This window comes from Bos indicus, chromosome 3 (assembly GCF_029378745.1).
Source record: "Bos indicus isolate NIAB-ARS_2022 breed Sahiwal x Tharparkar chromosome 3, NIAB-ARS_B.indTharparkar_mat_pri_1.0, whole genome shotgun sequence".
NCBI lineage: Eukaryota > Metazoa > Chordata > Mammalia > Artiodactyla > Bovidae > Bos > Bos indicus.
This window is the reverse complement of record NC_091762.1, coordinates 43,145,446-43,159,441: the sequence shown is the minus strand read 5'-3', so window position 1 is coordinate 43,159,441 and position 13,996 is coordinate 43,145,446. Positions and strand designations below refer to the sequence as shown.

At 45.1% G+C, this 13,996-nt stretch overlaps 1 protein-coding gene across 2 annotated transcripts; it reads left to right on the top strand.

Annotated features, from left to right (window-relative positions):
- Positions 1-639: 639 nt before the first annotated feature.
- Positions 640-4,612, top strand: GPR88 (G protein-coupled receptor 88). 2 transcript variants are annotated; one of them, XM_070786035.1, is made up of 2 exons: positions 640-1,098; positions 1,512-4,612. In XM_070786035.1, the coding sequence occupies exon 2, from the start codon at positions 1,581-1,583 to the stop codon at positions 2,730-2,732; it is 1,152 nt and encodes a 383-aa protein (XP_070642136.1). In that variant the 5' UTR covers positions 640-1,098; positions 1,512-1,580; the 3' UTR covers positions 2,733-4,612. The 2 variants fall into 2 exon arrangements, with proteins under 2 accessions (XP_070642136.1, XP_019812537.2); XM_019956978.2 differs by having other exon boundaries at positions 641-1,152.
- The last annotated feature ends 9,384 nt before the right edge of the window (positions 4,613-13,996 follow it).

Below are 13,996 nucleotides of genomic sequence, written 5' to 3'. Positions count from 1 at the left end.
CATGTTTCTGAGTTAAATTTTCAAATAAATGACTTTCCCAGTGAAAAATGATTTCTGGAGGGTGATGACTTTTATGAAAAATTTCGCCTGTGGAAGATTTCAACATCAGACTGCAGATCTCTAAGACCATAGGATCAAAAATTCTGCGGTAAAAACAGATCACTCTGTTCTTTATGGTGTGGATCATTCAAGCCCCTTGCTTTCCCCCCAGAAACCCACTGGTATGTAACCTTCTGACCAATTCATTTTTACCCTCTATTTCATTACTGAAACAGAAGCCACACTCTAGAAAGGAGTTTGGTGATGAGAAAGAAAAATGAAATTTTGATTGCAATTAAGACTTGAAGACTTTCTGTATATTACAACCCATATCTCACCTTACCAAAGAAAAAGTGAATTTCAATTAGGACATAAAGTAATTCTCTCTGAAACTGTGGGATGGAAAGATCAGCCCTGGGTCTTAGGAGTATATTTATGTCTCAGAAAAATCTCATCCCCAGGATGCATCAGACTAAGATGAAATACATTGGGGTATATTACATTTTATTCTAGCATTGATGGAACGGGGGTGGGGGTGGGAAAGGAAAGAAAAATGAAGCAAGGTGAAAAATAGGGCGATTGAGAGACAGAAAAGACAGAGAAACTTGTTAATTACAGGACTTTCTGAGCAAGATATTTTTCTTCCCTTTCACAAGTTAGAAGCTATGAATAATTCATACCAGCATGGAAAGGCTGCCTTTTCCCTGGGTGATGTATAACTGAGCAGGAGAGAGCTTCGAGTGGGTTCACCGCATCAGCCACCACTCTAGCTTCTGAGCACGGGGGTGCTCTCCTCTTGAGCTCAGCTTCTGCTTTTGCAGACAAGCACCCTTACTGCTGCTGCTGCTGCCTGCCTACCTGCCCACCCGCCCCGGCTTGCAGCCTGCCACTTCACTTTCTCCAGCCCTGCTGCCAGCTGAGGAGTCTCCCTGCAGCTGCTGGCTTCTGCCTAGGGCCATGTGTGGATGCTGCACTGGGAAGGAGGCACTTGCCCCTGGCGCTGATCCCAGCTGAGTTTCTCCTGTTGATTGCAGGACCGCAGATGCTGCTGCTGAGGAGGTATTTGCTGGCCTCCCTTCCTCTGCTACCCACCAGCTAAGGACCAGCCAGAAAGTAAGATACCCCCAACCCCTTTCCCTCTGGCATTTCCCCCAGCTGGCATATCTCTGCTTTCTCATGGAAACTAGGGGCTCCATCTGCCATTCCCACGTGTGTATATGTGTGTGTATTTAGGGGGTGAAGGGGCGATTGAGGGACAGGGATTGTATTGTTCTGTCCCAAGGCTTCCCTGGTGCCTGCTGAGTGCAAAGAGGCCTTTCTCGGCACTGGAGACATTTTCGAGGCAGGCACTTGTCATTTGCCACCCCCGTTCTCCTCGAGCTCCCTCTACCCCCTTCCCCAGCCCATTATTCTGCCACAGCCTTTTGTGTCGGTGGCAGAGGGCTGAAGGAAGGTCTCTGCCTTCCCTGCAGGAGGGCATCAGGATGGGCCGCGCTGCGAGAAACCGACGCTAGCCAGCGAGGTGTGAAGAGTTGGCCAGAATGACCAACTCTTCCACGTCCACCTCCTCCACCACCGGGGGATCGCTGCTGCTGCTCTGCGAGGAAGAGGAGTCGTGGGCGGGCCGACGCATCCCCGTGTCCCTCCTGTACTCGGGGCTGGCCATCGGGGGCACGCTGGCCAACGGCATGGTCATCTATCTCGTGTCGTCCTTCCGAAAGCTTCAGACGACCAGCAACGCTTTCATCGTGAACGGTTGCGCCGCCGATCTCAGCGTCTGCGCCCTCTGGATGCCGCAGGAGGCGGTGCTCGGGCTCCTGCCCGCGGGCTCCGTTGAGCCCCCCGGGGATTGGGACGGCGCCGGGGGCAGCTACCGCCTGCTGCGGGGCGGGCTGCTGGGCCTCGGGCTCACCGTGTCCCTCTTGTCCCACTGCCTGGTGGCCCTGAACCGCTACCTGCTCATCACCCGGGCGCCCGCCACCTACCAGGCGCTGTACCAGCGGCGCCACACGGCGGGCATGCTGGCGCTGTCCTGGGCGCTAGCCCTGGGCCTCGTGCTGCTGCTCCCGCCCTGGGCGCCGCGTCCGGGCGCCGCGCCCCCGCGCGTCCACTACCCGGCGCTGCTGGCCGCCGGGGCGCTGTTGGCGCAGACGGCGCTGCTGCTGCACTGCTACCTGGGCATCGTGCGCCGCGTGCGCGTCAGCGTCAAGCGGGTCAGCGTCCTCAACTTCCACCTGCTGCACCAGCTGCCCGGCTGCGCCGCCGCCGCCGCCGCCTTCCCGGGCGCCCCGCACGCGCCGGGCCCGGGTGGTGCTCAGCTCCCGGCGCAGGCTCAGCCCCTGCCCGCGGCGTTGCACCCGCGGCGGGCGCAGCGGCGTCTCAGCGGCCTGTCGGTGCTGCTGCTCTGCTGCGTCTTCCTGCTGGCCACGCAGCCGCTGGTGTGGGTGAGCCTGGCCAGCGGCTTCTCGCTGCCCGTGCCCTGGGGCGTGCAGGCGGCCAGTTGGCTCCTGTGCTGTGCCCTGTCCGCGCTCAACCCGCTACTCTACACGTGGAGGAACGAAGAGTTCCGCCGCTCCGTGCGCTCTGTCCTGCCTGGCATCGGCGACGCGGCGGCCGCTGCTGCCGCCGCCACGGCCGTGCCCGCGGTGTCCCAAGCTCAGCTGGGCACTCGCGCCGCCGGCCAGCACTGGTGACCCGGGAAGGGCGCTCGGGAAGCGGAGATGCCCGCCTTCCAATGGCCTTGGTCACCACCGCCTCCTGCCCTTGGAAAGTATCCCCAGCCTGAACGAAGACTCCTGCGGGCGAAGCTCAATAATAAATCGGTGCGAAGATTTCGCCTTCGACCCCAGTGGGATACCTGAACCGAGGTTTCAGTGTACATGTGGGCCGCGAAGTCATTTTCGACGGCCACCTGATTTTTACCCTTTGTTTCCGTGTATTAGAGAAATCCTAAAGTCAGAACACCGGAAACTTCAGGAACTTGCACACTGACTTTTCGAAAGAACCGGTTAATTTCTTTTAACAGTTTTGGAAAAAACAGCTTTGTGACCTTGATTACCATTCCCACCTTCATCGTCTTACGATGTATCTAAAGCGCCTTGAGTGCATTAGCCAAAGGGAATAATATTGATGAAGGAAATAATATTTATAAAGCATTTGAGAAAGTAACCTATCTTTAATGATGCTTCTGTTACAATTTAGCCTTTCTATATTGACCTGAAGAATGAAGCCACAGATATGCACACCAGTAAGTTGCCATTAAGACCTCAGGCCCTTTGTTCTTAAAAGGGTTTTTATAAAGTAAAATCATTCCCGGATGAGACAGAATCTTAGCCAGTGAGGAGGGAAACCCTCAGATTTATTATTTTACATTCCCCTTTGCACTTCTAAGACTGAAAATGGACATTAAGTGTTAAAGTGACAGGTTTCCATTGTGTTGATTGATGGTCTGAGCCAGCTCTGGAATGTTGAAAACAATAAGGGCGCTATCTATTTTAGGTACCAGTGTCAGGTTTTCTGTGGCATGCACATTTGTTGTTACCCTCATTTTGTCATCGATTTACCTGCCTTGTGAGTGTGATTGCGGCTGTGAACTTTCTGTACTATAATGGTTGCTAAGGAGAATAAGTCCTTCTGTTTTCTCTTTAACATTTAAAATATCTCAATGCACCTGATTTAATTAAACACGACTAACACCATGATTGCATAGCTAATATTAACCTCTATTGCATGCTCCTAGATGCTAGAACTTACTGAGCATGTGGTATACTAAAGCAATACCCATTGGACAAGGACATTGTACTTCTTCCAGACACCAGAAGAAGCAGCCATCAATTATATGAAAAGAGACATAGAGACACCTCTGGCTATCAAGAATTCTCGTCTTGACTCAATTTATGAGAAAACTCTCAGGTGGGACTTTATCTTGCAAATGAACCACTCTGCAAAGCCACCTGTGCTTTTTTAGGGTTTAGACAAGCCACACGTTAGAAAGTAATAATTTTTTTATGTAGGTCATATGTATTACCATGACACTTAACATTGATATCATATATGTTAAAGAAGGTATAATGAACTCAGTTATAAAAAGGAACAGTTCAAGTGGGAATCTGTTCTAAAGTGTATAATTTGAGGCTTGCCATTTTCATCTCTTTTAGTAAATTTATTTAGGGATGTTCAATATTTGAAATGCAAAGCTGTGTGAAATCACTATAAAATTAAAATGAGAGAAAAGTAGTAAAATAATCAGTTACCAGCAATTCTGACTGCTGCTCACTACATCCAGTCTGGGGCTGAGCAGCCTCGACTGTGTAATTCAGGAACCAAATTGTTGGCCTCCTGGACGTTTGTAGGCCAGGAGAGTGGGAACACTTGTACATTTGAATAATTATGGGAGTGGCAGGAAACTTTGACATGTTTGCAGAAAAACAAAACAGATGTGTTCATCACCAGTAGTCAGCAGTCATTTTATTAATCTAATCCCTTTGTGCATGCATCATTTCTCTCTTACTAAGGTTTCATCTGCTCCCATTTTTCTGGATTTAAATACTTAATTAAAGTTCAGACAACTCTTCCTCTGTCTGTTTTTTTCTTGTCTCTGGTCTTCTTGAATAGCTCTTTGAGAGCACTGTAACAGATGACACTGTATCCCAAAGCACTGGTGATAAAAGCGACTTCTTGGTTCTGGCTTTATTTGATTCTACATTTAGTTTCTAAATTTATTTCTATCTTCTATAACTAAATAGGATACATATGCCAGCATTGAAAAGAAACAGCTATTATTTCCTTTCTGTAAGTGTAACTGATTTGGGGGAAAGGCTGCAACAACAGAGAACTGAATTTTACTTTTTTTGTGGGGAGGGGGCTGGGGGACACTTGTCTAAGTTCCTTATCGAAAGGTTTTCTTTTAATTAGGCCTTTATCCTTGTTTCACACGGTAGATGCTACAAACGATTTTCCCCGCTATTCCTGCAAACAGTTGCCAAGCACATAAACTTAGCTTTTCAAGTATCCAATATCTTGGAGTGTTTCTGGCTAACACAGAACCGCCTTTGCTGGCTCAGTGCCATGTGGGAGACCTACTTCAGGTTGTATTTACTGGTAATTAACTCCAGAGGACTGATTCACTTTTAATTTAGAAGTAGAAATGACGTGTCTAAAAATGCCTTATTCAGGCAAGAGCTGGGAGTTGGAGTTACTGCTTTTACAAATTAAGTTAATGAAGATTGTGTTCTGTTTAAATGAAACTACATATTATCCACTCAGGAATGCAAAGTCCTAATTGCTGTTGTGGGCTGTCCTGCTTCGCTTTTTCTACTTTTTTTCTTTAGGTATATGCCTGTTAAGACATATAGCACACTCCCCACCCACCCATCCTTGCACTTTAATGGCTAAATTCTAGGATGTAATAGGTATTACTCCTAGTGCTTTCCTGCTTCCAAAATGAAAATATGTGCTTAAACAATAATTCTGTTTTGTACACAGGCATCCACGGATGTTTTTCTTTGTTTTTTTTTTTTTTTTTTTTTTAATACTATAGAGCTTTAACTCTCTGATAGAGAAAACCCTTGAAAAGATCTGCTTACCAAAGAAACGTGGGTCTGCTCTGGCCTCCTGGTTCAATGCAAGTCTGTTCTGACAACAGCTGAATTGGCCAGCTTCATTGTTTTCCACGTGGCCTTTATTCCATTCTCCCAGGGACTCAGACACTGCTCATCTGGCTCAATGGCAGTCCAGGGAGCTGACCTGACAAAAGGCGTCAGTGGCATAAACTTAAATTCAAGAACGCTGAGAAAAATTGTAGATGTCCCTCACTTTCAAAAGCCTGCCCTTAATGTTTCTCGGGTGTTGGGGGTAAGAATGGATCTCTGGGTAGGAGCTCTTGGCTTGCAGAAACAAGGCTGGGGGGACCCTTTCTTTCTGCCTTTCCTCTCCTAATCAGTATGCTGAGTGAGGGGACCCCCTGTGTGGACTCAGCCCAGGTCCTATCTCTGCACACCTCTGCCTCTCAACCAGCCATCTTGCCCAACTCCAGGATCTATGACACGCATACAGGGAGTAGAGCAGAAGTGACCTCAAGCCATTTAGAAAGGGAATTCTGGGGGTCTGGGTACCAGGGCAAGGCACAGGCTCTGCCTGGGGGAGGGCACATTTCCTTGGCTCCCCTTTCTATGTGGTAAAGGAATTAGCCAGAGGAGGGTGGGAGCAGGTTCTTTAAAGCACAGGACCCAGACTGGGACCCTCAGTATCTCTAACCTAAGGGCAATTCTGCTTTCATATACTTCCTCCTTGGGTATCCTTTCCTAGCTCCTCCCACCTTAAACAGGTGCAGCATACACATTTTCTCCAGGTACTTAATCACATCAAGCCTATTGCTGTCAGTAAGGAGGATGGTGGGGAGGGAGAGGGAAGGGTACCAATGAAACCAGGGAGGTCAGATGTTGATGGTTATTGAAAGGGCATAATGGGTAACTGGGATGTTTTGCACAGTTCTCTTTACTGTGTGTATCTTTGAAATTTTTCATAATGAAAAGTTTAAAGAAAAGTGAAGCCAAGGAAGAAGTAAGGAAGAAAGAGAAAAAGTCGGGAAAGAACAATAATTAAGGTACCTAAGGTTATGTGGCAACTTAAAAGGAGGAGCTGGGATTCAAAGTTTTGTCTGAATCCAGAGTGTGAGAGAGCATGCAAGCATGACAGCGCATAACTACTGTGCTGTCAGATACGATCAGAGTTTTTAATCAAGTGTGGCTCCCTCTCTATGATGCGCTGTTGTTGTTCAATCACCCAGCTGCGTTCGACTCTTTTCGATCCCATGGACTGCAGCATGTCAGGCCTCTCTGTCCCTCACTATCTCCTGAAGTTTACCCAAGTTCATGTACATTGCATCACTGATTCCAGGATGTGACCATTCTCTAATCCCCCCCCCCCCTCCTACTTGTACCTGTCACTATAGCCTGCTTGTTCTCTGCACTGCCTTCTAAACGTGGCCCATGTTGTGTCTGTAACTTGTTCATTCAAGGACCTCGCTAGTGTCACCTCGCATCTCATCACTTACCCAACCCTCATCCTTCCTTCCTGGAAGGTTCCCTTTGTTTCTCCCCATCGTCAGAGCTCCTCTAGTCATAATCTCTGCCCCTACAGCCCTCCCACACCTCTCTGATCTTACCACATACTCCCTTGTGTTACCTCTGCCATTATGTCTGTGACATCTCTGAAACTAGATAGGAAAGTTTTTTTTTTTTTTGGTTTATTTTTTATTTCTTCATTTTTTAGAGCAAATACTGCCTTTTATCTTTTGCTGTTGTTGTTATTGTTCAGTCACTCAGTTGTGTCCAACTGTTTGTGACCTCCTTGTCCAGGCCTCCCTGTCCTTCCCCACCTCCTGGAGCTTGCCCAAACTCATGTCCATTGAGTCAGTGATGCCATCTAACCATCTTATCCCCTGTTGTCCCCTTTTCTTCCTGCCTTCAATCTTTCCCAGCATCAGGGTCTTTTCTAATGAGTCAGTTCTTCCCATCAGGTGGCCAAAGTATTAGAGCTTCAGCTTCAGCTTCAGCATCAGTCCTTCCAATGAATACTCAGGACTGATTTCCTTTAGGATGGACTGGTTGGATCTCCTAGCAGTCCAAGGGACTCTCTTGTGGTTGGTTTCTATGAAAGGGAACTCCTGCTGGTGTGGAGCAGACAGAGGTGAGAGCAGTCCTCAGGCTTCCTCAAACATCAGGACTCGAGTGGTGGGACTATTTCCATATTATGGTCAGAACATACTGGGGTCTGAAAGTGGCCAGGAAATAGCACCCCCTCTTCACTCACTGAGTTTTGGACCATGTGATACATAAGAACATGTATGTACATGGTGACCCACAGTATCACCTGTATATTGACGAAGTTTCATTTAGAGGACGTAACTAAATGTAAAGCCTGAGATGGGCTTACTAATGCCCTCCCTACCAGTCTGGTCCTTGGAAGAAGCAAGTCAACTGGCTCTCACTGGTCCAGGTGAGAAGGAGGAAGACAGCACATCTCTTGGGCTCAAGACCTTGTTAAACTAGCTCTACTCTGAGAACTTGGCTGGTGGCTGTTGCCTATCCCCTTCACCTGCAAGGGATAGATTAACAGATGGGGCCATACTAGCAAAGGTGCCTTCTCTGGAGATCAGACGAATGAGAAAAAGGCATTCTCTTCTAGAAGACACTGAGAGAGGGTGCAGTCAGGAGGAACAGGCAGGCTTCCAGCATGTATGTGTGTGTGTTAGTTGCTCAGTTGTGTCTGACTCTTTGAGACCCCCATGGGCAGTAGCTCACCAGGCTCCTTTGTCCATGGAATTCTCCAGGCAAGAATACTGGAGTGGGTAGCCATTTCCTTCTCCACGGGATCTTCCTGATCCAGGGATTGAACCTGGATCCTCTCATTTCAGGTGGATTCTTCACCCGAGCCACCAAGGAAGCCCTGGCTTCCGGTAGATAAGCCATGGAGCTGTTCTTCTATCCAGATTTATCTGTTAAAGGAAATGCCTTACAGTTTCTGGGAATAGGTAAACTGACCATTGTGTTAGGAGTGTAAACCTAATATCACTGAAACTAGACCCTAAATGCAAATTTGAGCTATAAACAAATGTAGTATCCAGATCCAGGAAAGAATAAATTGTGCCATATTCTGAAGTACAATTGAAGGAGATCCTCGGTGTGGAGAAGAGAAGAATATATGAAAAAATAAAATTGCTTTCAAATATCTGAAAGGCTGTCAAATAAAATAATTCTGCCAGCTTCCATTTCTTGGTAACATACCATGTGTCAAGTACTATGTCATGCACTTTACATATATTACCTTTTCTGATTTTCAAACAACCCTATAAGGCAGTTATGATGACTCCAATATTGTAGTTGCAAATGCTGATTCTTTAAGAGTTAGACTTGCCTAACTTTACTCAACTGACAAGAGAAAGAGAGGACCACTGAATTCAAGTCCAGCTAATTCCAGATCTTGGCATTGCAAACACAACATCCAGCCGCAGATAAGGGAGGAAATGGGTGAAGGGTGTGGTTCTATGAGCAAAATTTGGCTCAGTGGGTGGGAGATAGATTTCAGCTTAATTTGAGACAGAACTTCGTCTCAATATGCGCTTAAAATAGAACAGGCTGTCTTAGGAAATTGCGACTTTCCTAATACTTGAGGAATTCAAGTACGGTGTGGAGGACTAGCTCTGGAAAGAATGTCTATTATGTGGGAAGTTTTATCAAATCAACTCCGAAATGCCTTTGAAACTGAATTTCTAAGATTATATAATATTTCTTCTTCTGCTTGGAGGTGACAAAATCTTTCTCGCTCTGAGCTTATAACATTTCAAATAATTAGTCCAAAGGACTCTGTTTGGCAAAAACCTTACCCACATCAGCCAACAGAGAAGCCAGCGTAGGTGACCAAGGATGTTTCTCTCTGGACGTGAATATGCCACATTCTTGGTGATTTTGCATCATTTCTGCAGCTATTTTTGTTTATTTCCTTTTTGTTCCCACCTCATTCCCAAACTTTTTTTTTTTTTAATGGAAAGTGGGCTGAAAGAAGTGCATTGTATTTAAAATTTCTCAGGCTAAATATCAGGGCCTTACACACCACCTAACTCACTTAAAAAGTTTCATAAACACAATACTTTGAAAGACCTTGAGAAGACTATTTGGATGAGAAATAAGCTATTATTGGCTACTGGGTAAAAGCTACCTTTGTTGAAAGTTCCTGGCTGAGTTTTTCTCCTGTAATGAAGTCCCCAGCAGATCCGAACCAAAGTCTGCTTGTGTGTTCAGATTTGGTGCTGCGCCGTGACAGTCTGACTTCTGTCAAGGTTCTGACACAATGCAAGATGAATTGAAGCACTAAAAGCTACCAATATAAAAACTGAGTAAAGAGCTATTTTGGATTTGTTGGAGACAAATAACAGACCAATAAACCTAAAAAATAAACCTAAAATTTATAGACACTGTGCTTTCTAATTCACTTGAACAAAAATGTGAAACTCCTCAATTTATAAGCACTGAAACTTCCTGGTGTTGGAATATGGAAACAATGCCACATGCTTTCTTGATTTACTGGAAGTGAATATGGCTTTCTTTAATCTTTGTCATTGTTATTATTGTCATTACCATCATTATGAGTACCATAAAAATTTTAGTCACTAATAGCTCAATGCAGAACACTGAGTTAAATGCATTAAATTTTGCTATTTAACAAAGTACCCTGGAATAGTGACTTTAAACAATAATCATTAATTTGCTCATGAATCTGAGAGTCAGAAATTTGGATGGAATTATCTGAGTGGTTCTTCTGCAGGTTTCAGCTAAACCCAGTCTGCAGTCAGTGGTGGTCCATGGTTCACACACCTGCCTGACATTTGATCAGCTCTTGGCTGGGCTAGCAGTTGGATAACTGCATTAGTCTTGGCTTATTCCTGTGATGGTGGTCTCAGCATCAAGTTTCTGCTTCTACATTGGCTAATGTACATTGATCAAAGCAAGTTATAGGACAAACCCTGCCTCAAAGAGGGGAGGAATGTAATCATCTTTTCATGGGGCTATCTTCGAAGTCACCTTGCAAGATTGTGGAGGGAAAGGAGTTCTGGCTATTTTTGCAATGGACTGAAGATATTAATATATCATCCTTATGCATAAGGTTCTGACAATCTCATTATGGAGATAGAACGTGAATAGGAGCAAACAACAAGTTGCCCCATATAAATATATACACCGTTAAATAGAATAGAGTAGGGAGTGAACTCAGGATGGCTTCACCAATGATTTGGAAGGGTATAGGAGAAGAAACTGAAGGGTGCTCAGTTCTGGCTGACTCTTTGTAACCCCATGGACTAGTTCTTGAGGCCAGATTACTGGAGTGGGTAGCTTTTTCCCTTCTCCAGCAGATCTTCCCAACCCAGGAATCTAACCAGGTCTCCCGAATTGCAGGCAGATTTTTTACTAACTGAGCTATTCTGCTTTATTGACTATGCCAAAGCCTTTGACTGTGTGGATCACAACAAACTGTCAAAAATTCTTAAAGAGATGGAAATACCAGACCACCTGACCTGCCTCCTGAGAAAGCTGTATGCAAGTCAAGAAGCAACAGTTAGAACTGGACCTGGAACACCAGACTGGTTCCAAATTGGGAAAGGAGTCCATCAAGGCTGTATATTGTCACCTTGCTTATTTAACTTATAGGCAGAGTGCATCATGTGAAATGCCAGGCTGGATGGAGTGTAAGCTGGAATCAAGATTGTCGGGAGAAATATCAATAACCTCAGATATGCAGATGACACCACACTTATGGCAGAAAGCAAATAAGAACCAAAGAGCCTCTTGATGAAAGTGAAAGAGGAGAGTGAAAAAGTTGGCTTAAAGCTCAACATTCAGAAAACTAAGATTATGGCATCTGGTCCCATCACTTCATGGCAAATAGATAGGGAAACAATGGAAACAGTGACAGACTTTATTTTTTTGGGCTCTAAAATCACTGCAGATGGTGATTGCAGCCACGAAAGTAAAAGACGCTGCTCCTTGGCAGTAAAGTTATGACCAACCTAGACAGCATATTAAGAAGCAAAGACATTCCTTTGCCAACAAAGGCCTGTCTAGTCAAAGCTATGGTTTTTCCATTAGTCATGTATGGATGTGAGAGTTGGACTATAAAGAAAACTGAGCACCGAAGAATTGATGCTTTTGAACTGTGGTGTTGAAGAAGACTCTTGAGAGTCCCTTGGACTGCAAGGAGATCCAACCAGTCCGTCCTAAAGGAAATCAGTCTTGAATATTCAGGACATGAGTCTGAGTAAGCTCCAGGAGTTGGTGATGGACAGGGAAGCCTGGCGTGCTGCAGTCCATGGGGTCACAAAGAGTCGGATACGACTGAGTGACTGAACTGAACTGAGGAGAGGAAGTGAAGTGAAGCTTCTCAGTCGTGTCCGACTCTTTGCAACCCCATGGACTGTAGCCTATCAGGCTCCTCTGTCCATGGGATTTTCCAGGCAAGAGTGCTGGAGTGGATTGCCATTTAAGGGCATTGTAAACACAGAGAGAGGTAGGAGCAAAGACAATGTATTAAGTTTTCACTGTTTTCATTACAAAATTCTGTGTCTTAAAGCAACACATATTTTTTATTTTCCAGTTCTGTAGGTTAGAAGTTCATACGATCTCACCAAACTAAAAGCAAAATGTTGGCAGGCTGTGTTCCCTTCTGGAGGTTATAATGGATAATCTATTTCCTGCTCACTTAGATTGTGGCAGAATTCATCTCTGTGAGGGTGTAGAATGGAGGTCCACATTTTCTTGGAGCTTCCCTGGTGGCTCAGACAGTAAAGAATCTGCCTACAATGGTGGAGACCGGGGTTCAATCCCTGGGTTGGGAAGATCCCCTGGAGAAGGAAATGACAACCCACTCCAGTATTCTTGCCTGGGAAATCCCATGGAGGCAAGAGCCTGATGGACTACAGTCCATGGGGTCGGAAAGAATAGGACACAACTGAGTGACTGACCCCTTGTAAACTGAGGATGAGACCCAGCTTGTTGCCCTCCCTGACTCATGGTCTCCTCCCTTCAGCTTCAAAGCCATCAGTGGGGAGTGGGGTGAATCCACTCATGTCTTCTGTCTTTCAGCCTTCTTGCACTTTTTAAGGATTTACGAGATTAGATTGGATCAATTCAATCTAATCTAATCCAGATAATCCAGGATTATTTCATCTCAAGGTCATTAACTTTAACCTTAGCACAAAGTCCCTTTAGTTACAGTAGGTAACATCATCCTAGGTTCTGGGAATTAGGACATGATGTATTGGAGGGAGGCATTATTCTCCCTACCACAGACAGGGCAGCAGGGCTGTTTGACTGCAAAGAAAAAGTTAACATAAAGAAAAGAAGGAGGTAAGATTAAGTAGGAAGGGAAGATGATATTGATCCAAACATATTTTATGATTGGAGTTTTTAGGCTTAAACCTAAACATAAAGCTCACTCCTAGTGATTCTGAAACTTTTATCCATATCTTTATTAATCAAGAAATATATACCAAATTTTTATTTTTAGTGATTGTATGGGTGGCTCAGCGGTAAAGAATCCACCTGCCAATGCAGCAGACCCGAGTTCGATTCCTGCGTCAGGAAGATCCCCTGGAGAAGGGAATGGCAACCCATGCCAGTATTCTTGGCTGGGAAAATCCCATGTCCAGAGAAGCCTGATGGGCTACTCACAAAAGAGTCGGACACGACTTAGTGACTAGACAACAACAATCACAAAACAATACTTTTTAAAATGTAAAATAATACCACAAATATACTTAAAAAGCTACACCTCCTTTCCCCACCTCAGCCTATCTGCTATTCAGGGCCACTGTTGTCTTCTACTCCTCCTCTCCCAGTCACAAAACAGGATTCTCTCTCTGAGATCCCTCCTCTGTGTTGACAACATTTCTATAACATTTGTTGACCCAGGAAGCTGTCTGACCTTGAAGCACATCACCATCTCCAAGATATTATGTAAGCTGTATTTGTTGGCGGGAGCCTGTAGCTCATTTTTATATGACTTGACCTTTTTACAAATATAGTAAAAAAAAAAAAAACACAACTATACTTATACAATGTCAATTTCTTATTAACTAATTGGATAGGATTTCACGGAACACTATGTCTCTGACTAGACTCACAGTCCAATTTTCATTTTGTTTTCTTTGGACTGAGTTTCCCACACCCCAGTTTGAGTCTGCAGTGTCATTACTAAAAGTACGGAGGACCATCCTTGTTCTCAAGAATAGCAACAAGAAGCTCCCAAAAGGCTCTTTGAACTTCTAAATTGAGGTGGAGATGAAAGAAGAAGTGCTCTTTGTCTTAAAGACTATCTTCTTTCTTCATGAAAGAAGTCAGTCTTAATGCTGAAAAATGTAAGAACAAGACACCTCAGTTGCAGAGATGAACATCTAAAAGCATAA